Below are 25,161 nucleotides of genomic sequence, written 5' to 3'. Positions count from 1 at the left end.
CACAAATGAATGGAAGCGGATACGTACCACTGGCCTAGCTTAAAACTGCGGGAGAGGTGTTTTTGTCCAACGGCTAGGCTAGTGGTTCGTATCCGCTGCCATTCATTTGTGCTAAGCTAGGCTAGCTAGCAGCTGGATAGTTTTCTACTGAACACACAGAGAGGAAATATATATATATATACAAACTCGTTATTGGCCGCCAATCGTTGAACGCCAACAACGAGTATACTCGTTATTTGATTGTTATTTCTTTTATTCGCTATTTCCATTCATTATCCATCCAGGGAGCCTGGTGTTATCATAGGGAATGAGTCTGAGATCGCAAAAGTCCAATACCGCCGCCTGGTGGGATGCTGCCTGTATTGCACTTCCTTTGAAACTCTGTGTATTGAGCTGTGCGTCGATTATATTGGTCCGGGCGGACTCTTCTAATAACCTGAAGCTAGGGCTTTACCCGATCGCATTGAATCGTTTTCGGGACCCCCGATTCATTATGCTGTGGCTGAATAGACATACGATCTACCAGATGGCAATCAAATAATTGGAATATTCTTCTTGGAATCCCACCGGCCACAGGTAAGAGCAATTTAACGTCAATTTCAGCTTGATTGTGCCTTGTTTTCATAGCCATCGCCCTGATCAGCGTATGCTGTTGTACTAACGAATGCCGCTATTGACCATTTCTTATTGTAGCGTGTGTAGGGACGAAATGCCAATGGATTTAATATAATACACGTCGCAAGCTATTACTAGCCTCCCAGGAATGACCCTAAACCACTCTAAAACCATACTTATATTCACCACGGTATAAAACGGGAATGTATGGATGGAAAAATTATTCTTGAACGATAGATACTCGATGTCAAATGGGCCATAGTATTGCATCCATAGCTATAATATAGATTATAGTTATAGCCCTGCAAACAAGGTGACTGACTCCATTGGTTTAATGCGTGACAGCGCATAGCCATATCCCGGAGACAGCGTGGCAGAGAATGAGTTAAATGTCAACAAATTCACCAGCGGGACCGTTTGACATGGGACACTGCGTGAGTAACCATGATACCTCTAATTGTAGTGATGTTCATGTCTTCGTTTGAAGTGAAGTTTACATACTGTAGGCCTAGTTCTCGACATTGTGAGCAAGTATTCAAAAGTACCTAGGAGGAGTCAATGTGAAAATGATGTTTGCTAATGGAGATGTTGGGTTTTGACCAGACAGCAGTATTACGTCACAAGTTGAGACATCTAGTCTAAACGTGGCTAAAGGTGTTTGTGAACCACTGGAATACGAGTGAAATATTTAAACTACTTGTTGTCAGTCGACTAGCAGGCTCATTTATTTACTCTTTAATTTAATTTTATTTCAAACCTTTATTTCAACTGAGGTTACCCTCATTTATTTTACAGTGATGCCGAGCTTACAAAACAAGACACAGTCAGTAGATTTATACACATAGGCACAAGAAATAAGAATAAACAATAGAAAATCAGCTAAGACGGTGGTCGGAGATCATACTTTTAAATGCAGCAAGAAAAGGAAGAACCTTCCCCCCCCACCCCACCCACCTCCAATGTACAGTCCCCCCCCCCCCCACCCACCTCCTCCAATGTACAGTTTCTTCGTCAAATGTATAATACTCTCTTTTTTTTTAGACTCTTTTTGTATCACAAACAGTACTGTATTTGTAAATCTGGTATGTCATAAATGTATAGATGTAGCAGTACTGACTATCTGTATGTCATGTATGTCATATATGATGAATTGAAAATGGGGGACCCTGATGTAAACAAGACGAAAGTCTTTCTCTGGTCTGCATCCCCTTAACAATTGTGTGTATTGAGCCGTACTGTATTGTACCCATTCTGCAATCTGTTAATAAAGTTTTCAATCAATCAATCAATCAGCTTCAGAGTCAGTCGGAGGGCGTTCCAGGTGTTGAAAGCATCAAAGGAAAAAGCAGTGTTTCCTAGTTCAGAGCAATCCCTAAGAACCAGCCAGTCTCTGTGATGTTTGATGTTCATTCATTCAAACCACGACTCTGGTCCCATGTTGAGGAGTCCGTCCACATGAATGCAAAGACCTGTGGCAACCGTTGGCAACACCTCATTATTTAATTACGTCGGGTTAATCATCACCAGGTCTAGAGATGCAGACAAAGCGTGTCGGTCACGTTCGGACTGCAGGCTGGAGCAACAGTGTGAACAGCACAACTCACATGGCATCGGATCTTTTCAATTCTGAATTGGGCCACTTTCATAATATGTATATGATATGTGGTCCTAAATCAGATACAGGTCTGATATTTTGCAATGCGACCTCAGTCTGAACAGTCATGTCAGAGTCCATTCGACCTTTACGTCCCTCTCTGCACTGGCGGGAGTCCCTCTGTGAATACGAACATGGAAGACAGCTGTGATGCAGGTGGTCAGTGGAGCCAGTGAGGAGTTTACTTTAAGCCTGAGACCACGTATCGATAATTATCTATAACTGCGTGAAATCGCTAAGTGACGTGATCGATTTTTTTTGCACATGTACAAAAAATAGTTAAAAAAGAAATACAAGTTATTTAACGTTAGTTCGTGTGTGTCTGTGTCGTGGGCCAACTACAGCTTCGCAAAAACTACAGTGTGACACACTCACGAACTAACGTAAAATATTTGTCTTTTTTACAAATTCTTTACACATAATAATAAAGAAATCGATATTTATCGATAACTTTGTCCTGATGTATCGATTCTTCCAAATGGCATATCGTCTCTCAGCCTTAGTTTACTTACAAGTATTTGTGGTGATACTTCTGTACAAGCAAAACCTGAGGGGACGTATCATAACTAGCCAGTAGGGGAGTGTAAACGTTACACTCCTACTAGTCAGTGTTTGAAAGCATATTGGGAGAAGAAACATCTCTCTTTCACCTCCTCCTCGCCCCCATTATCATCTGCTCACAGATTAGCCTCCAACTGCACATCGACTTATCAAAACCATAAACTGTGACTTCAGTGTCCTCCTCCATGTTTTACGTCCATCTTAATTATTGTTTATTTGCGCTTGCGGGTCAGTTCAGTGAGCAGTGACCGGTTCACACTGGAATCTGACCTTGGCCACATTTTTTAAAAACTACGAGAACAGCCAAACAAAATAATCAGATCTGAGCAATAAATCAGAAATTGAGCACTAAGGCCTGCAGTAGGGTTGATTGATTGATTGATTGATTGAAAAGTTTATTAACAGATTGCAGAATGGGTACAGTACAGTACAGCTCAGTACATACAATTGTTAAGGGGATGCAGACCAGAGAAAGACTTTCGTCTTGTTTACATCAGGGTCCCCCATTTTCAATTCATCATAACATATATGACATACATGACATACAGATAGACAGTACTGCTACATCTATACATTTATGACATATCAGATTTGCAAATACAGTACTGTTTGTGATACAAAAAGAGTCCAGAAAAAGAGTGTATATACATTTGGCGTAGAAACTGTACATTGGAGGAGGTTGGGTGGGTGGGGTGGGGTGGGTGGGTGAGGGCTGTACATTGGAGGTGGGGGGGGGGGGTTGGGTAGGGGACACATACACATTTTACACTGTACATTGGAATACTGACAAAGCCTTACTTGGTCATTTACTGTACAACTAGGTTAGGACATTTGTAGGGGCCAGTGTTGAATTGCAGTCTCACGTAGGTGTTTTTTGAGAGTGTTTTTGAAAGTGGGTAGTGATTCACATTCCTTTACAGCTTTAGGTAGGGCGTTCCACATTGATGTGGCATAATTGCGAAACGTGTTTAGTCCCTTGTTTGAGCCGAATCTGGGTTTTACATGATTTGTGGAGCTCCCTCTGGTGTTGTGATCGTGGTATTCACTGACCTTTGGGAAGTATTTTGACATGTACATGGGTACCTTGGTCGCGTAGTGTATCTTGTAGACCAGGCCCATTGCAAGTTGCTGTACTCTGTCGTCTACTCTAAGCCATCCTAGGTTGTCAAAGTGGGCAGGGGTGAGGTGGGTTCTAGGAGTCAGGTCAAGCAGTAGTCTGACTAGCTTGTTTTGAGATGTTTGTAATTTGTTTTTTAGTGCCTTTGAGGTGCTTTGGTACCATGAGGTGCAAGCATAGTCGTAGTACCCTTGAATGAGTCTTCAGGGTATTCTTGTTTACCAGAGAGGAGATCCGGTACAAGAATCGCGTTCGTTGGTTGACTTTTTTTATTACATTGGATGCCATTTTGTCACAGGAAAGATTAGCCTCTAGGATGGAACCCAGGTAGGTAATTTCATCTTTCCTTGTGATAATATTGTCACCCACTGTAACCGAGAAGCCGTCGGTCTTGCTGAGTTTGTTATTTGAACCGAAGAGAATGGACTCTGTTTTGCCCATGTGTAATGATAGTTTGTTGTCGGCGAGCCATATGCAGATTTTGCCACCCGTCCCGTAAAATACGGAATCGTCCCGTAATTGGAAACTAAAAGACGCGTTCCGTATTGAACTGATACTGATCGGGGAATCAATAAGAAAGACAGGGCGATGATGTGCTGTCCTGTCTCTCCGCTGTGTGACTGGGAATGTGAGAGCTCCACTGTCCGCAAGTCAGTCAGTGTTGCCAGTATATAGTGAGAGAAATTAGCCAGCCGACCTACAAAAACAAGCCAAAAACAAGCCAATTTTTGCGGAAAATAAACAGACTTGGCAACTCTGGTATGATGGGAGTGCGCTCAGCAGCCTCACGACCAATGAGAATTAGTGCTTTCACGTTGCTAAGATACGTTCTGTGCCGTTGTGCCAATCCTCTGTCTGTGCGCTGCCTGTCATGGTTGCTGTTTGAAAATGTCTACAGCGGACACTCCACCGCGTCCTAAAAAGACAAAACGCCTCCATAAGTACAGACGTCAGTGGTTTACAAGATACAAGATACAAGATACAAGAGTTTTATTTGTCACGGCATACAGTCAGGTATACAGTGAAATGCGGGGGGTCTCGCCCGCAACGATGTGCATAATACAAGTAATAATAATAAGAGTCCAACCAATTGATTGATTGAAAACTTTATTAACAGATTGCAGAATGGGTACAATACAGTACAGCTCAATACACACAATTGTTAAGGGGATGCAGACCAGAGAAAGACTTTCGTCTTGTTTACATCAGGGTCCCCCATTTTCAATTCATCAGGTATATATTAACTATATAGTAACTGTTCCAAAATGCATAGATTTATATATTTTAGGGGTTTGGGGGGCTAGCTCTTTTTAATATAAATATCAATGTCATAGATTGTTTTATTTAGATTTCATAGATTTCTATGCATTTCAGGAGTTTGTGGGGCTGGCTCCCCCAAATAATTAAATAACATAACCCTAACCCTAACCCTAAAACCGAAATAAAGTAAAAAGAAAAAAAATAGTTACATGCGCACGCTCACTGAAAGGTGTCCCTTATTTCTTTTTCTGAAAGGTGGCAACCCTAGCCTGCAGTGTGAACGTAGCCTAACACACCTCAACGCCAGCTCCCTCCATGTCTCCGTCAGGAAGCAGAGGGTCGCCAGAGGACGTCTCCTCAAGTGAGGTAAAGACGTTCTTAATAATAATAATAATAATACTGTCGGGAAGAAGCACCACACCCAAAGAACATCTAAAGGCCCACTCCTCTATCCAAATGTAAACAAAACAAAAAACACACACAACTATAACACAGACAGCACAATGACGACTAAACCTGAAGAGTTACTGCATTTAATAGCTGTAAAAGATTTACATTTAGTCATTTAGCTGATGCTTTTATCCAAAGCGACTTGCAAGTCCCTACAACGAGTCAGCAGCAAGGGTACAACAAGTCTTGATATTGTTCATCAAACAGTACGGAACTTGAGTGCTACAGTCTTGAGTGCATAGTAGTATAGGCCAGGTAGATTCCTTAGTAACAAAGTGCATAATAGTCAAAGGTTAGTGTTTTTTTTCAATTGAGATATTGAAATTAAATATACATATGAATACATAATATATATATATTATATACATATAATACCAGATATTTGTACAAATTGGAGGCAAACCTTTATTTTGAATTGTGAACTTTGAACTCTCTCAGGAAGCTCAAAGCATCTTCTGTCAAAGTCGAACACACTTGGATGGTCAAATAGATTCCGGATTATGTTTTTAAAGTACAGCCACAGTACCAACAAAACAAGGTCTATTTTCAGCCGGAAGCGATGGAATGCCATTGTCTGAATGGCCCTGGGTCGCCTCCTGGATGACCACACTGAAGGAAATGGGGGGGGGGGGGGGGGGGGGGACTGGGGATCAATTTCCTGTCCTGCACAGGAAGCCTGAGTGAGTCTCAGGAGCGTCACCTCCAACAAAATCAGAATGGACGACCCCCCCACCCCTAGCACCCCACCCCCAGGCTACCATATCCGGAACAGAACAAAAGACCCTGTTGAGACAAACACAATCAAAGCACCCCCCCCTCCCGGTAGGAATTCAATTTGCCTGTGCATCGAGCGTGGCCAGCGAGTGCCGCTTCGCTGCTACTGACGGTAGCTTGGTGGCAGTATTCCTCTTCGAGGCCTCGTGTGAAAAGCATTTAACCGCCTGTAGTGTGGTAGTGAATTTTTCTTTTACTTTTATTTTTGCTTCTATTCATTTTATTATTATTTTATTTTATTTTACTTTTATGTTCTTCCATTTCATTGGTTGTTTTATTCATTTTAATTGTTTTATTCATTTAACTTTTTATCTCTATCTCCTGTAGCACTTTGAGATTCTCACAAATATAAAGTGCGGTACAAATTGAATCTATTATTATTATTATTAGTGCAAGGGTTAACCTTCTGTAGTGTGGTAGTGCAAGGGTTAACCTTCTGTAGTGTGGTCGTGAAAGGGTTAACCTGCTGTCGTGTGGCAGTGAAAGGTTAACCGTCTGTCGTGTGGCAGTGAAAGGTTAACCGCCTGTAGTGTTGTAGTGAAAGGGTTGAAAGCAATACTATTTGTAACATTCTTGACTTGACAACTGCATAATGTTGACCTGTCTGCCCGCACACTCAATCATGGACATTTATGTTTCCCAGAACAAACTCATCCGATTAACTCTATAGCCTCCAGAGCACATGTGGGCAAACAACACTTCCAGTTGCTGGGCTGGCTCCCTCTGGAAGCCAGCAGGTCCGTTCAACTTCAGCTCAACATAGTTCACAACATTTATAATAATAGGGCCCCCTCTTATCTTACTAATTATTTTCAGTGGAACAGGGACATGCATACCCATAACACCAGAGCCAGCATTGTTGACCTGCGTATTCCAAGGTTCAAAACAAATATGAGCAAATGTTCTTTTAAATTCTGGGGAGCCACAAATTGGAATGTGCTACCTTCACGGCTAAAATGCATCAGTAGCCGACACAATTTTAACTGTATAAACAAGTAACACTGTACATTGAGGGGGGGGGGGAGGAGACACTGTACAAACAAACACAATTGTACATTGAACTATTGACAAAACCATACTAGGTAAATGACTGTACATTGGAGGGGGTTGGGTTAGGATATTTACAGGGGCCAGTGTTGAATTGCAGTCTCCCGTAGGTGTCCCTTGAGAGAGGTTTTGAAAGTGGGTAGTGATCCACATTCCTTTACAGCTTTGGGTAGGGCGTTCCACATTGATGTGGCATAATTGCGAAACGTGTTTAGTCCCTTATTTGAGCCGAATCTGGGTTTAACATGATTTGTGGAGCTCCCTCTGGTGTTGTGATCGTGGTATTCACTGACCTTTGGGAAGTATTTTGACATGTACATGGGTACCTTGGTCGTGTAGTGTATCTTGTAGACCAGGCCCATTGCAAGTTGTTGTACTCTGTCGTCTACTCTAAGCCATCCTAGGTTGTCGAAGTGGGCAGGGGTGAGGTGGGTTCTAGGAGTAAGGTCAAGCAGTAGTCTGACCAGTTTGTTTTGAGATGTTTGTAATTTTGTTTTTAGCGCCTTTGAGGTGCTTTGGTACCATGAGGTGCAAGCATAGTCGTAGTACCCCTGAATGAGTGCTCCTGCCAGAGTCTTCAGGGTGTTCTTGTTTACCAGAGAGGAGATCCGGTACAAGAATCGAGTTCGTTGGTTGACTTTTTTTATTACATTGGATGCCATTTTGTCACAGGAGAGATTAGCCTCTAGGATGGAACCCAGGTAGGTAATTTCATCTTTCCTTGTGACAATATTGTCACCCACTGTAACTGAGAAGCCGTCGGTCTTGCTGAGTTTGTTATTTGAACCGAAGAGAATGGACTCTGTTTTGCCCATGTGTAATGATAGTTTGTTATCAGCGAGCCATATGCAGATTCTGCCTAGTTCCGAGCTGAGGGTTTTTTCAACCTGTAACTTGTTCTTGTCAGAGACCAGCAGGGCTGAGTCGTCCGCAAACAGGAACAAGTTGCAGTCACAAGCTGACGACATGTCATTTGCATAAATTAGGAACAGTAGCGGTCCTAGTATGCTTCCTTGTGGAACACCACAGCTCACTGTGAGGGGGGGGGATAGGGTACCGTTTACCTCCACCATCTGTTCCCTCCCCTCAAGGTAGGATTGCATCCAGCTCACTGATAGACTATCAAAACCAATTGCTTTTAGCTTGTCAATCAGAATGGAGTGATTGACCGTGTCAAAGGCCTTTTGTAGGTCCAGCATGACCATGCCGCAGTATTTGCCTGCGTCCACCTCTTGTTTGATGTGGTCATTCAAATAGAGAAGGCATGTGTCAGTGGAGTGGGATGTTCTGAAGCCAGATTGGAATTCGTAGATTAGATTTTTTTCCGCTAGGTACTTTTCGACCTGTTCGTAGACTATTTTTTCCATGACTTTCGAGATGGAGGTGAGAATAGAAACAGGGCGGTAGTTGCCTGGGTCTAATTTGCTGCCCTTTTTGTGCAGAGGGGTCACCCTCGCAATTTTGAAGTCCTTGGGGACGTGTCCCTGTTTTATGGAGAGGTTTATTATGTGTGTGATGATTGGTGTGATGGCGGCTGCTGAGTCTCTGAGGAATTTGGAGGGGATGTTGTCATGGCCAGTGGCCTTGTTAGGTTGGAGGGCGCTCAGTTTATTGAGTACCTCATCTGTTGTTACCATTTCCAGCTTGAAGTCGTCCTTGCGGACCCCTAGGTTTTTGTAGTAAGCTACTATGTGTTCTACCCCATAAAGCCCTGAGTGGGAGGGTAGTTTGTTTACCAGTGTTGTGGCTATGTTTGTGAAGAAAATGTTTAAGTAATTGGCTACATCCAGCTTGTCTGTGATGAGCGTGTTGTCAGTTTTTATGTTTATGTTTGAGAATCTGGTTTTAAGTTTTTTACTGCATCCTAGTTGATTATTGAGTAATTTCCAAAGTTCACGTGGTTTGTTTTTGTTTTCCTCAGTTTTGTCATTGATGAAATTCTTTTTTGCAGTTTTGATCATGGAGTTTACGTCGTTTCTTAGTCTGTTTCTTTCTAGTTTGAGTTCAGTCACGTGGGCTTGGAGTTCACTGCTCGTGCTTTTAGTAAGCTTTGACTGACTTTTACGAAACTCAGAGCATTTTTTGTCTCTGGTTTTCATAGCGGCCAGTATTTCGGAGTGCATCCACGGCTCAGCGCGATCTGTCTGAGACCAAGGACCACAATGGAAATAAGTCTTGACTTTTTTGTGTAGCATCCTTGACGTTTTTCTGGAATCTTGTATTTTTTTTTAAATGTCTAATAAAATCAAATAAAATCAAATATGATAAAGAGAGAGTAGACCAATGACACCTGGCTGGCACACCCAATCATTTTTATTTTTTATCCACTTTTTCTCCTTATTTTATATTTTTCTCCCATCCCAATTTCTCATTGCCAATTCTCCCCTCCAATTCTCTCCTCCCCTGTCTTGAACGTTGCTAGACTATGCCTCCCACTGGTCGGCTGTAGTGAGGATAGAAGCCTTGCATCACGTGTCCCCTCCGGTACACGAGGAGGCAGCCTGTCGCATCTTTTCACCAGACAGCGCGGACTCTCAGTGGCGAGGAGTAACGCGTGGGAGGCTCACACTGCCCCCGATACTTCCTGACTCTGCTGTACAGGCGTCACCAAACCGACCTGTAGGAGTCGCTGTCCACAACGTCCAATCCCCACCCATCGACTTTCCACCCGCTACCTCTGCCAATTGAGATACTATGATGACTGGCCCAAGCCGCAGGCAACGCTGACTCGGGGAGGCAAGACCGCAGCCTCTTGCATTGGTGACGAGCGCAATCTCCGCTACGCCACCCAGCCGCTGGCACACCCAATCATGAACATTTATGATAAAGACACTAAGACAGTAGACTGAGGACACCTGACAAAGACTGTTGAACTTATCATTGACTTTAGGAAAACCACACCCACTAAAACACCCATGCTCATCAACAATCAACCCATTTCAGCCACAGACACATTAAAATACTTAGGAACATACATCAGCAATAAACTAAACTGGGACCATCACACCACTCATCTACTCAAAACAGCCAATCAAAGACTATTTCATCTCAGACAACTCAATAAATATAAGGTCAGGAAGAATCTAATGGCCCAATTCTACACAGCCATAATACAAAACATCATATCATTATCCATCACTGTATGGTACGGCAACACACCCAAACACACACTACACAGACTAGATAGGATCATAAAACGGGCATCCAAAATCATCAACTGCAAATTCCCCACCCTGGACTCCATACACAAGCATCACACCATCACACGCGCACACAAAATCATTAGTGACCCCCTGCACCCAGCTCATCACCTCTTTCAACACCTCCCCTCTGGTAGGAGGTTCAGGTCACTGGGTAGTCGTACTGTGAGGGTCAATAATAGTTTCTTCCCCAAGGCCATACAACTGCTTAACTCCAACTCCTCCTAAATTTACCCCCTGGTGTTATGTTTCTCTGATTTCTGTTACATTGAACTGATGTCTATAGTTTTTGGTACTGTACTGTTCCGTCGTGTATATGTTCTAGGTGGTGTTTTCTGTACTGTACTGTTCCATGTGTCCTTTATGTTTTCTGTGGGTATTGTCGCAGCTACCACCTGCACCGGGCTTGAATTCCACCGGCCTGGCCGTGTGGCAATAAAAGGAACTTGAACTTGAAAGCTAGTCAGCCCTGCTTCATCAAATCTGAGATCTTGATTGATTGATTGATTGATTGATTGATTGATTGATTTATTGATTTATTGAAAATTGTATTAACAGATTGCAGAATGGGTACAATACAGTACGGCTCAATAAACACAATTGTTAAGGGGGTGCAGACGAGAGAGAGACTTTTGTCTTGTTTACATCAGGGTCCCCCATTTTTTTATTCATCATAACATATATAATATGACATACATGACATACAGACAATACTGCTACATCTATACATTTATGACATACCAGATCTACAAATACACTGTTTGTGATACAAAAAGAGTCTAAAAAAGAGAGTATATACAATTGAGGGGGAAGATACTGTACATTGGAGGAGGTTGGGTATAGGTGGGGTGGGGTTGGGTAGGTGGAGTGGGGTGGGGGGGGGGGGGGACTATGTACATTGGAGGTGGTGATGAAGCCTATAATGGGTTGAGAGTGATGTGACACATTGACCAAATCACAACAGAGATGTTCAGTCAAATAATGTCAGCCATGATACATTATTATTACTGAGTGTCATCATGCACCAAACCCACAGAACATGAGCATATTAGTGTTGGGGGGACTGTTTTATCGACATGCTCAGATGTCCAGCCACCAGCCAAGACCATTAAGAGTGAAACTTTGACGTTCTATGGAATTTATTATTTATATCAATTAAAGTTCTGAACACTGCTGGTCATCATGAGGGATGAACACTTTGCCTTATAAAGACACATTGATAAAGACCTATTCACATGCATATGGGCTTCATATAGGCGTGTGGTTATTGACATTACACCAAAACGCACAATATAATTTGACTGTTCCTTCCTCAGAGCATAATTATATATACTTAAAAACCACCATCTAATAGACTTTCTCTATGTCGCTTAGCCAATCAGTCTCCCCTTTGCTGCTTCTAAAACGAGATGAAGATAGCCCGGTGGTGCTATAATATACTTTTTCCTAAAATAATCTATCCTTGAAATACATTTCATAAACATCAAGGTGTTCCTGCCTATGGACGCATATTCAAACGCAGGCTATAGAAGGTATAATGACTATACGACGAGAATATAAATATTATAAATAATAAGTTGATGTGTGCAGACCACAGTGCATGTACCTGTAGGTAGAGACCCGGTCTGATAAAGCAAGCAGCACCCTCAAGTGAAAATAATGTACTTTATGAAGTTGACTATAATAATAACATATCGGAAAATGTGTCAGACATATTAATAAAGTCTGGAGAAAAAAAACTCACCTGCGGTCTGTTGAAGCGTTACAAAAATAAACCACAACATTCCAATGAAAACGCCTCCGGTCATTTTAAATATTATATTTATATTTATATCAAAAACACGCAGCTGGCGATTTGGCCGCGACACGCGAAGCGCGCTCAGTCAACAGCGCATGTTCAAAACCTTGAATCAATGAGTCAATTATACATGTTTAATAACATGATTTTCAGTTATCTGTATAATGTTGACAGTCGACCCTGTCCTGCCCGTTTGGATTCTCTCTCGCAATAATCAGACCCGCCCATGTTGACACGCGTGAGAGAGACGCACGGACATAATAATAATATGGTAAATCGTGTTTACAGTTTATTATAATTCCTCCACATCATCACTATTTTGACATTGTAAATGTTGTTTTTCCACTTTGCCTATCGTTTTCCTGCAATTCCACAGGGCAACAAACAATATGATGTATATCTGATTGATTGATTGATTGATTGATTGATTGATTGGTTGATTGATTGATTGATTGATTGAAAACTTTATTAACAGATTGCAGAATGGGTACCTAACAGTACAGCTCAATACACACAATTGTTAAGGGGATGCAGACCAGAGAAAGACTTTCGTCTTGTTTACATCAGGGTCCCCCATTTTCAATTCATCAGGTAATCTGCAGGAACAGTACTGTATTTGAAAATCTGGTATGTCATAAATGTATAGATGTAGCAGTACTGTCTATCTGTATGTCGTTTGTCATATGATGAATTGAAAATGGAGGACCCTGATGGAAACAAGACGAAAGTCTTTCTCAGGTCTGCATCCTCTTAACAATTGTATGTATTGAGCTGTACTGTACTGTACCCATTCTGCAATCTGTTAATAAACTTTTCAATCAATCAATCAATCAAAGGATCATAGTACTTGCTACAATAGGCTACTTTCTACATTACATGAGTATATCCCATCTTGGATTCGCATATAAACACAGGATACTTATCATGGCTTCCGGTATATTGTGTATAAACTGTCACCAAAGTACACAGGGCACAGGGGTATTTTAATGCATACCATGTGTACTCTATGAAATCCAATCATTCGATTTTTCTTTAGCATAATTGCAAGCAGACAGTATCTCAATGTGGACCCAAGTTTATTCCCCTTCATCTTTATAGCCTACAATTAGAGTGAAAAGTGGTGGAATGGATTTGTCATTATGTGGGAAGGAATTCCACTCTTTAACTGGAATTGCTCAGCTATGATTGACTGTTTTTCATCTGTGAATATACATGTAAACGCTTTACTCAAGAAAGTCCACTCCATTGATTGATTGATTGATTGATTGATTGATTGATTGATTGAAAAGTTTATTAACAGATTGCAGAATGGGTACAGTACAGTACAGCTCAATACATACAATTGTTAAGAGGATGCAGACCTGAGAAAGACTTTCGTCTTGTTTCCATCAGGGTCCCCCATTTTCAATTCATCATATGACACACACGACATACAGATAGACAGTACTGCTACATCTATACATTTATGACATACCAGATTTTCAAATACAGTACTGTTTGTGATACTAAAAAATCCAGAAAAAGATGCAATAGAAGAATAGCCAAATGTCCATTGTAACACCAACTTCAGCCCCCATATAAGAAGACACTCCTACTATCTGGCTTGTGGCAACTACAGTAGGCGTTTCTATCTCGCTGCACTTCTGATCTTAATCAGCTATTTAACGGAGCAACAATCCCTAGAAATCATTATACTCTGTACCTGGTTTCTAAAGCGATGGGTTGGGGACCTGGCATGGGTCGCAGCAGGCCTTCCTCTGGTGGTAGTAATAGTTAGTGATGTGTTTCAATGAGTCTGGGTCACATGACAACAGTAGTCATATATGTGTGATATGTTTCATTGAGTAGTCATAATAATAATAATAATAACTTTATTTGTATAGCACTTTTCATACAGAAATTGCAGTTCAAAGTGCTTCACAACAGTAAAAAAAAAATACGGGCATAAGCGAGCGTAAAACATTTAATAAAAAAAGATAGAGGTAGCAAGGTAAGGTAAATCACAGTTCTTCAGTAATACAGATAATAAAATAGGATAGATTAGATAGAGTAAAAAAGTGCGGTTTGATTCAGTTTATGTGTTTTCCATACATCTTTACAAGCGACCTTTCTTGAGGATATATTACTTTAGGTTTGCCTAGGTGGCCGGGTAGCGCAGCGGACTAAGCGCTCGTCACCACCGCAAGAGACACTGGTATCGAATCCAGCTGTCAGCGTTGCCTCCGGCTTGGCCGGCCGTCATAATGACTCAATTGGCGGTTTCAGCGGGAGGGAAGCCGTGGGTGGTAATCTGGTCGTTGTAAACAGCGACTCCTACAGGTCGCTCAGGGCGCCTGCACAGCGAGGGAGGGTGATGGTGAGGGTAATGTGACCTCCCACACGTTACACTTCACCAATGAGAGTCCGCGCTGTCAGGTGAAAAGAGGCTGCTGGCTGTCTCCTATGTATCGGAGGAAGCATGTGATAGACTTCAGGGCTCCCTAGACCGACCAGTGGGGGGCACATGCACGCAACGACCAGGAAGGGGAGGGGGGAATTGGCATAACGACAACAAATTGGGATGGGAGGAAAACACAGAAAAACAGGAGGAGAAAAAGTGGATACAAAAAAAGATAGGTTTGCCTGAAGTCGGCACACTGACGTGTTTCCCCCACTACTGTATACACAAACAGCCTGTAACAATGCACCCGGCTGCTTCACCCCTCGATGATATAGCTTGTGTAGTCGCAGCTCTCTGTGGACACCGTCTGCAGGAGACAGGAAACTCAGAGTCTCTCCCATGCTTCAAAACAATCGAAGGAAACCACATTTCTTTGTCACATCGGACAAGTTTAAACTGTGAGCCGGCATTGCCACTTCTCACTTTCTGTGTTGTGGTGTGGTTAGGATTTTTAGATGATCGACGCATAATGTATCATTTGTATATTTTAGAAGATAGTAGATGCATAAGACGCAGTTTCACCAAAATAGCCTATATACTAAAGGTAATGGGTTCGTATGGCAAAGTTAAATGACCTCATCCACGTGTAAAATTCACAAGGAATTCTATTCGCGGTTTGTGGCTGTAATTGATAGCTATATTAAGGTACAATTTCCCACATTCTGTTATTATTTCTGGACTTGAATGGAAACCAGATACTCCTACCTGTGTAGGAATATAACTCAGTTTGATCATCACACTGCTCATTCATACAAGATAATACAAATGAGCTAACGTGTACATTTTCATTGTAGCCCCTCATTATTTGCATCTGATAATATGGTATAATCATGGTAACAAGGGGCTTCAGTTTAACTGGATAAAACACTCCTAAGGGCTAATAGTTCTCTTTCCCAATTACCCAGGATCCTCTGCAAACAGGCCTCAAACCAGCGGAGAGAGAGAGAGAGAGAGAGAGAGAGAGAGAGAGAGAGAGAGAGAGAGAGAGAGAGACAGAGAGAGAGAGAGAGAGACAGAGAGAGACAGAGAGACAGAGAGAGAGAGAGCGAGAGAGAGAGAGAGAGAGAGAGAGAGAGAGAGAGAGAGAGAGAGAGAGAGAGAGAGAGGTGGGTTCAGAGAGAATAGAGAACCGCCGCTAGTTCATTGCATCTAAAAGCACACATAAATAAAGTGTTGTTTAGTGAACTGCTCCATTGTGAGTCTCAGAAAGGACCGGCGCTAAGTGATGGATGCTTATATTGATCCAACAACTTTAAGCTGGATGGCCCCAGAGTATCTGCCCCCGCCTCCAGCGAGCAACAAAAGAGCCGGGGGGAGGATGACGGATGAGTCCCTGCTAAACACACCGCCTCATGGGAATGGTGCGGTGCCAGCGAGGGTGCCGGGGGAATTAACCTCTGGCCCCCGAGAGGTCAGAGAACTGTCGGGGATGGGCGAGAGGTGACTGATGCGGCGAGGAGGAGGAGTGAATGCGCAGGAGACGGCGAGGAATGCGGCTAAATAGTGACTTCGGAGTAAAGTCTTGAGTGTAACTCAAGTGGTTTTGTGAAAAGGAATTCTGGACAATCGCTCTCGTGTAACGCGAGTTACTGCCTAAACGCTCCCCCTCGGGGGAGGGGGTGGACTCAGAAACACTCCGCTTGTTCCACTTGGCAGTGTTCGTTTAGTTTAAGACTATATAGACACGTTTTAAAAATCAAATTGAGCCGCTCAGGCTGTCACAGTCCTTTTTTTTATCATCACATTCCATCGAAAATAACGGTTTCCTTTCCAGTTTAAACTCGTCGAGCGAGTCCATCTTTATCTCAAAGCCGGCGATACCGAATGGAGTTTGAGCATTTTTTAAGCAGATTTTCAGAGATTCTAGTTCTACTCCAGCGATTCAAAGTATAGACAGGGTTCTTCTTCTAAACAATGGCGAGCGAGATGCTCCGTCTCATTATTTCCACAGTTGGCTGCCGTCGATGGAACGCAGCAGCGCGGGTTCTCATCACAGCACCGAGCGGGTGGCGGTGGGTGGCACCAGAAGAAGCACCTTTAATAACATTCTAATTCTAATGATGAATAATTCACATCGTTACTCCATAATGACACACTGTGCCGCGCCAGCAACCCATCTGCGACAACTTGAAGGTGTTTGGAAAAAAGCGTGGTCGGGGTTCAATTCACTTACAAAAACAGAGGTTTTTTATACATAGAAGTTGTGGTTTATCTCCTCGTGATAAAACCGTTAATTCGTTCAGTCAACGGCTGTCACACATATAGGACTCGCTTCTTGTGCTTAAGGTTTTCTGCATTTGGAAGAAATTCAACTTCCCGAATTCAATTGAAAGTGAATTGAGTCCAACGTTGCTTCGGAGGAAACCAGAGGTCTAAAGATCCGATCTAGTTGTGAGAGAGGAGAGCTCACCTTGTCTGTCTAAAGGTCTTAAGATGTGAGAGGAGAGCTCACCTTGTCTGTCTAAAGGTCTTAAGGTGTGAGAGAGGAGAGTTCACCTTGTCTGTCTAAAGGTCTTAAGATGAGAGAGGAGAGAGAGTTCACCTTGTCTGTCTAAAGGTCTTAAGATGTGAGAGAGGAGAGTTCACCTTGTCTGTCTAAAGGTCTTAAGATGAGAGAGGAGAGTTCACCTTGTCTGTCTAAAGGTCTTAAGGTGTGTGAGAGGAGAGTTCACCTTGTCTGTCTAAAGGTCTGAAGATGAGAGAGAGGAGAGAGAGCTCACCTTGTCTGTCTAAAGATCTTAAGATGTGAGAGGAGAGAGAGTTCACCTTGTCTGTCTAAAGATCTTAAGATGTGAGAGGAGAGTTCACCTTGTCTGTCTAAAGGTCTTAAGGTGTGAGAGAGGAGAGTTCACCTTGTCTGTCTAAAGGTCTGAAGATGTGAGAGGAGAGCTCACCTTGTCTGTCTAAAGGTCTTAAGATGTGAGAGGAGAGCTCACCTTGTCTGTCTAAAGGTCTTAAGATGAGAGAGGAGAGAGCTCACCTTGTCTGTCTAAAGGTCTTAAGATGTGAGAGGAGAGTTCACCTTGTCTGTCTAAAGATCTTAAGATGTGAGAGGAGAGTTCACCTTGTCTGTCTAAAGGTCTTAAGATGTGAGAGAGAGCTCACCTTGTCTGTCTAAAGGTCTTAAGATGAGAGAGAGGAGAGCTCACCTTGTCTGTCTAAAGATCTGAAGGTGTGAGAGAGGAGAGTTCACCTTGTCTGTCTAAAGGTCTTAAGATGTGAGAGAGGAGAGTTCACCTTGTCTGTCTAAAGGTCTTAAGATGTGAGAGGAGAGTTCACCTTGTCTGTCTAAAGGTCTTAAGATGTGAGAGGAGAGTTCACCTTGTCTGTCTAAAGGTCTTAAGATGTGAGAGGAGAGCTCACCTTGTCTGTCTAAAGGTCTTAAGATGAGAGAGGAGAGTTCACCTTGTCTGTCTAAAGGTCTTAAGATGTGAGAGAGGAGAGTTCACCTTGTCTGTCTAAAGGTCTTAAGATGTGAGAGGAGAGTTCACCTTGTCTGTCTAAAGGTCTTAAGATGTGAGAGGAGAGAGCTCACCTTGTCTGTCTAAAGGTCTTAAGATGAGAGAGAGGAGAGTTCACCTTGTCTGTCTAAAGGTCTTAAGATGAGAGAGGAGAGAGTTCACCTTGTCTGTCTAAAGGTCTTAAGATGAGAGAGAGGAGAGTTCACCTTGTCTGTCTAAAGGTCTTAAGATGAGAGAGAGGAGAGTTCACCTTGTCTGTCTAAAGGTCTTAAGATGTGAGAGGAGAGTTCACCTTGTCTGTCTAAAGGTCTTAAGATGTGAGAGAGGAGAGTTCACCTTGTCTGTCTAAAGGTCTTAAGATGTGAGAGGAGAGTTCACCTTGTCTGTCTAAAGGTCTTAAGATGTGAGAGGAGAGTTCACCTTGTCTGTCTAAAGGTCTTAAGATGTGAGAGGAGAGTTCACCTTGTCTGTCTAAAGGTCTTAAGATGTGAGAGGAGAGTTCACCTTGTCTGTCTAAAGGTCTTAAGATGTGAGAGGAGAGTTCACCTTGTCTGTCTAAAGGTCTTAAGATGTGAGAGGAGAGTTCACCTTGTCTGTCTAAAGGTCTTAAGATGTGAGAGGAGAGTTCACCTTGTCTGTCTAAAGGTCTTAAGATGTGAGAGGAGAGTTCACCTTGTCTGTCTAAAGGTCTTAAGATGAGAGAGAGGAGAGTTCACCTTGTCTGTCTAAAGGTCTTAAGATGTGAGAGGAGAGAGTTCACCTTGTCTGTCTAAAGGTCTTAAGATGAGAGAGAGGAGAGTTCACCTTGTCTGTCTAAAGGTCTTAAGATGAGAGAGAGGAGAGTTCACCTTGTCTGTCTAAAGGTCTTAAGATGAGAGAGAGGAGAGAGCTCACCTTGTCTGTCTAAAGGTCTTAAGATGTGAGAGGAGAGTTCACCTTGTCTGTCTAAAGGTCTTAAGATGTGAGAGGAGAGTTCACCTTGTCTGTCTAAAGGTCTTAAGATGAGAGAGAGGAGAGTTCACCTTGTCTGTCTAAAGGTCTTAAGATGTGAGAGGAGAGTTCACCTTGTCTGTCTAAAGGTCTTAAGATGTGAGAGGAGAGAGAGCTCACCTTGTCTGTCTAAAGGTCTTAAGATGAGAGAGAGGAGAGCTCACCTTGTCTGTCTAAATATCTGAAGATGTGAGAGAGGAGAGCTCACCTTGTCTGTCTAAAGGTCTTAAGATGAGAGAGGAGAGTTCACCTTGTCTGTCTAAAGGTCTTAAGATGAGAGAGGAGAGTTCACCTTGTCTGTCTAAAGGTCTTAAGATGTGAGAGGAGAGAGTTCACCTTGTCTGTCTAAAGGTCTTAAGGTGAGAGAGGAGAGCTCACCTTGTCTGTCTAAAGGTCTTAAGATGTGAGAGGAGAGTTCACCTTGTCTGTCTAAAGGTCTTAAGGTGAGAGAGAGGAGAGTTCACCTTGTCTGTCTAAAGGTCTTAAGATGAGGAGAGGAGAGTTCACCTTGTCTGTCTAAAGGTCTTAAGATGAGAGAGAGGAGAGTTCACCTTGTCTGTCTAAATATCTGAAGGTGTGAGAGGAGAGAGTTCACCTTGTCTGTCTAAAGGTCTTAAGATGTGAGAGGAGAGCTCACCTTGTCTGTCTAAAGGTCTTAAGATGTGAGAGAGGAGAGTTCACCTTGTCTGTCTAAATGTCTTAAGATGTGAGAGGAGAGAGCTCACCTTGTCTGTCTAAAGGTCTTAAGATGAGAGAGGAGAGTTCACCTTGTCTGTCTAAAGGTCTTAAGATGTGAGAGGAGAGTTCACCTTGTCTGTCTAAAGGTCTTAAGATGTGAGAGAGGAGAGTTCACCTTGTCTGTCTAAATGTCTTAAGATGTGAGAGGAGAGTTCACCTTGTCTGTCTAAAGGTCTTAAGATGTGAGAGGAGAGCTCACCTTGTCTGTCTAAAGGTCTTAAGATGAGAGAGAGGAGAGTTCACCTTGTCTGTCTAAAGGTCTTAAGATGTGAGAGAGGAGAGTTCACCTTGTCTGTCTAAAGGTCTTAAGATGTGAGAGAGGAGAGTTCACCTTGTCTGTCTAAAGGTCTTAAGATGTGAGAGGAGAGTTCACCTTGTCTGTCTAAAGGTCTTAAGATGTGAGAGAGAGTTCACCTTGTCTGTCTAAAGGTCTTAAGATGTGAGAGGAGAGCTCACCTTGTCTGTCTAAATGTCTTAAGATGTGAGAGGAGAGAGTTCACCTTGTCTGTCTAAAGGTCTTAAGATGAGGAGAGAGGAGAGTTCACCTTGTCTGTCTAAAGGTCTTAAGATGAGAGAGGAGAGAGTTCACCTTGTCTGTCTAAAGGTCTTAAGATGAGAGAGGAGAGTTCACCTTGTCTGTCTAAAGGTCTTAAGATGTGAGAGGAGAGCTCACCTTGTCTGTCTAAAGATCTTAAGATGAGAGAGAGGAGAGTTCACCTTGTCTGTCTAAAGGTCTTAAGATGAGAGAGGAGAGAGCTCACCTTGTCTGTCTAAAGGTCTTAAGATGAGAGAGAGGAGAGTTCACCTTGTCTGTCTAAAGGTCTTAAGATGTGAGAGGAGAGTTCACCTTGTCTGTCTAAAGGTCTTAAGATGTGAGAGAGGAGAGTTCACCTTGTCTGTCTAAAGGTCTTAAGATGTGAGAGGAGAGTTCACCTTGTCTGTCTAAAGGTCTTAAGATGTGAGAGGAGAGTTCACCTTGTCTGTCTAAAGGTCTTAAGATGAGAGAGGAGAGTTCACCTTGTCTGTCTAAAGGTCTTAAGGTGTGAGAGAGAGCTCACCTTGTCTGTCTAAAGGTCTTAAGATGAGAGAGGAGAGTTCACCTTGTCTGTCTAAAGGTCTTAAGATGAGAGAGGAGAGTTCACCTTGTCTGTCTAAAGGTCTTAAGATGTGAGAGGAGAGTTCACCTTGTCTGTCTAAAGGTCTTAAGATGAGAGAGGAGAGTTCACCTTGTCTGTCTAAAGGTCTTAAGATGAGAGAGAGGAGAGAGTTCACCTTGTCTGTCTAAAGGTCTTAAGATGTGAGAGGAGAGTTCACCGTGTCTGTCTAAAGGTCTTAAGATGAGAGAGAGGAGAGTTCACCTTGTCTGTCTAAAGGTCTTAAGATGAGAGAGAGGAGAGAGAGCTCACCTTGTCTGTCTAAAGGTCTTAAGATGAGAGAGAGGAGAGTTCACCTTGTCTGTCTAAAGGTCTTAAGATGTGAGAGGAGAGAGAGTTCACCTTGTCTGTCTAAAGGTCTTAAGGTGTGAGAGAGGAGAGTTCACCTTGTCTGTCTAAAGGTCTTAAGATGTGAGAGAGGAGAGTTCACCTTGTCTGTCTAAAGGTCTTAAGATGTGAGAGGAGAGAGAGTTCACCTTGTCTGTCTAAAGGTCTTAAGATGAGAGAGGAGAGAGTTCTCCTTGTCTGTCTAAAGGTCTTAAGATGAGGAGAGAGGAGAGCTCACCTTGTCTGTCTAAAGGTCTTAAGATGTGAGAGGAGAGTTCACCTTGTCTGTCTAAAGGTCTTAAGATGTGAGAGGAGAGTTCACCTTGTCTGTCTAAAGATCTTAAGGTGTGAGAGAGGAGAGTTCACCTTGTCTGTCTAAAGGTCTTAAGATGTGAGAGAGGAGAGTTCACCTTGTCTGTCTAAAGGTCTTAAGATGAGGAGAGAGGAGAGTTCACCTTGTCTGTCTAAAGGTCTTAAGATGTGAGAGGAGAGAGAGCTCACCCTGTCTGTCTAAAGGTCTTAAGATGTGAGAGGAGAGTTCACCTTGTCTGTCTAAAGGTCTTAAGATGAGAGAGGAGAGTTCACCTTGTCTGTCTAAAGGTCTTAAGATGTGAGAGGAGAGAGAGTTCACCTTGTCTGTCTAAAGGTCTTAAGATGAGAGAGGAGAGTTCACCTTGTCTGTCTAAAGATCTGAAGGTGTGAGAGGAGAGAGTTCACCTTGTCTGTCTAAAGGTCTTAAGATGTGAGAGGAGAGCTCACCTTGTCTGTCTAAAGGTCTTAAGATGTGAGAGAGAGCTCACCTTGTCTGTCTAAAGGTCTTAAGATGTGAGAGGAGAGTTCACCTTGTCTGTCTAAAGGTCTTAAGATGTGAGAGGAGAGCTCACCTTGTCTGTCTAAAGGTCTTAAGATGTGAGAGGAGAGCTCACCTTGTCTGTCTAAAGGTCTTAAGATGTGAGAGGAGAGTTCACTGTGTCTGTCTAAATGTCTTAAGATGTGAGAGGAGAGTTCACCTTGTCTGTCTAAAGGTCTTAAGATGTGAGAGAGGAGAGTTCACCTTGTCTGTCTAAAGGTCTTAAGATGAGAGAGGAGAGTTCACCTTGTCTGTCTAAAGGTCTTAAGATGTGAGAGGAGAGTTCACCTTGTCTGTCTAAAGGTCTTAAGATGAGAGAGAGGAGAGTTCACCTTGTCTGTCTAAAGGTCTTAAGATGTGAGAGGAGAGTTCACCTTGTCTGTCTAAAGGTCTTAAGATGTGAGAGGAGAGAGAGCTCACCTTGTCTGTCTAAAGGTCTTAAGATGTGAGAGAGGAGAGTTCACCTTGTCTGTCTAAAGGTCTTAAGATGAGAGAGGAGAGCTCACCTTGTCTGTCTAAAGGTCTTAAGATGTGAGAGGAGAGAGTTCACCTTGTCTGTCTAAAGGTCTTAAGGTGAGAGAGAGGAGAGTTCACCTTGTCTGTCTAAAGGTCTTAAGATGAGGAGAGAGGAGAGTTCACCTTGTCTGTCTAAAGGTCTTAAGATGTGAGAGGAGAGAGTTCACCTTGTCTGTCTAAAGGTCTTAAGATGAGAGAGAGGAGAGTTCACCTTGTCTGTCTAAAGGTCTTAAGATGTGAGAGGAGAGGTCACCTTGTCTGTCTAAAGATCTTAAGGTGTGAGAGAGAGCTCACCTTGTCTGTCTAAAGGTCTTAAGGTGTGAGAGAGGAGAGTTCACCTTGTCTGTCTAAAGATCTTAAGATGTGAGAGAGAGCTCACCTTGTCTGTCTAAAGGTCTTAAGGTGTGAGAGAGAGCTCACCTTGTCTGTCTAAAGGTCTTAAGATGTGAGAGGAGAGAGAGTTCACCTTGTCTGTCTAAAGATCTTAAGATGTGAGAGGAGAGCTCACCTTGTCTGTCTAAAGATCTTAAGGTGTGAGAGAGAGCTCACCTTGTCTGTCTAAAGGTCTTAAGGTGTGAGAGAGGAGAGCTCACCTTGTCTGTCTAAAGGTCTTAAGGTGTGAGAGAGGAGAGTTCACCTTGTCTGTTTAAAGGTCTTAAGATGAGAGAGAGGAGAGTTCACCTTGTCTGTCTAAAGGTCTTAAGATGAGAGAGGAGAGTTCACCTTGTCTGTCTAAAGATCTTAAGATGTGAGAGGAGAGTTCACCTTGTCTGTCTAAAGGTCTTAAGGTGTGAGAGGAGAGCTCACCTTGTCTGTCTAAAGATCTTAAGATGTGAGAGGAGAGTTCACCTTGTCTGTTTAAAGGTCTTAAGATGAGAGAGGAGAGTTCACCAAGTCTGTCTAAAGATCTTAAGATGTGAGAGGAGAGCTCACCTTGTCTGTCTAAAGATCTTAAGATGAGAGAGAGGACAGAGCTCAGCTTTCCTGTCTAAAGTAGGGATATCCGATATTATCGGCCGATATTGGCATTCAAATGTGATATCGAAAATTATCGGTATCGGTTTTTAAAAAGAAATATTTTTTTTCTTTTCTTTTAAAAAATGTATTTAACCTTTATTTACCCAGGCAAGCAAGTAAGAACAAATTCTGATTTAATTTATTGTCAAAAGTATGCATAATGTTGTGTTAATTCCATGACAAGAGATATGTAATGTTAATTACCAGAAATTATTCCGTTTTTTGGGGGGAATATATATCGGTTGATATCGGTATCGGAAATTTAGAGTTGGACAATATCAGTATATCGGTAAAAGGTAAAAAAGCCAACATCGAACATCCCTAGTCTAAAGGTCTTAAGATGTGAGAGAGGCGACAGCTCACCTTTCCTCCGGTGTGGCCTGCTCTTGTGATGCATGATGCGCTGGTGCCCCACGCCGTGACGGACGTGCTCCTTGCCGCCGCGGTGGGTCTTCGACCCGGCGTCCGACACCGGCTCCGTCGGACAGACGAGCTTACACTCGCACGGCCGCGAGCCCTCCGCCCAGGCATAGAAGAACCAGGGCACCCAGAGGAGCAGCCACACGCCGACCCACATCCTCCGAGAATCCTGCCCCGTCCCAGCAGGTAGCTATACCGGCACTTCCCGTGTGCGAACAGGTCTTACAACCCTGGAGACACCTATAGCGCTAATAGTGTACCATCCATGCCCCTCCGGGAGACTTGTTGAGCCCCCTGCCGCGCGGCTCTACAACTCCCTTCTCTCCCCGGCAACCTTTGGACCTCCCTACGCACAAATTATTTCACAGAGAGAGAGAGAGATTGTTATAAAGAATGTTTTTTGTCTTTATCTTCCTCAAACACGCTTTTGTGTGCCGTTTCTCCCTCCCTCTTTCTTTATTGGGGTCCCTTCATCCCGCTCTCTCCCTCCTCTTTGGCCTTTTTTTTCTCTCTTTCTCACAAGGAAAGAAGTAGGGGGGGGGCATGCGGGGGGGGGTTCCAGACCCCATGCTGGGACGGGCCCGCGGGGAAGGGGAGCAACAGTGGTACCGTCTTCTCCTCCTCCTCCTCCAACAACATCTGTGTCATTCGTTCTGCATGGGGGGTGGACAGGGGGGGGGGGGGGGGGCGTTGAAAAGAAGGAGGAGGCAACACAGAGACGTCTGTTTTTCAACTAAAAACCAGAATCACTTTCATTAATCAAGCGTCGACC

At 43.1% G+C, this 25,161-nt stretch overlaps 1 protein-coding gene across 1 annotated transcript in view; it reads right to left on the bottom strand.

Annotated features, from left to right (window-relative positions):
• Positions 1 to 24,546, bottom strand: part of robo4 (roundabout, axon guidance receptor, homolog 4) — a gene marked incomplete at its 5' end in the record, with an annotated part of 69,749 nt that extends 45,203 nt beyond the window's left edge. Inside the window, one exon of the mRNA XM_084339242.1 lies at positions 24,333 to 24,546. Coding sequence (XP_084195368.1) covers positions 24,333 to 24,546 — 214 coding nt within the window. The remainder of the gene's footprint in view (positions 1 to 24,332) is intronic.
• Positions 24,547 to 25,161: the final 615 nt, after the last annotated feature.

Source organism: Notolepis coatsorum, assembly GCF_963971535.1.
Source record: "Notolepis coatsorum genome assembly, contig: SCAFFOLD_308, whole genome shotgun sequence".
Taxonomy (NCBI): Eukaryota; Metazoa; Chordata; class Actinopteri; order Aulopiformes; family Paralepididae; genus Notolepis; species Notolepis coatsorum.
This window is presented reverse-complemented; position numbering and strand designations above follow the sequence as displayed.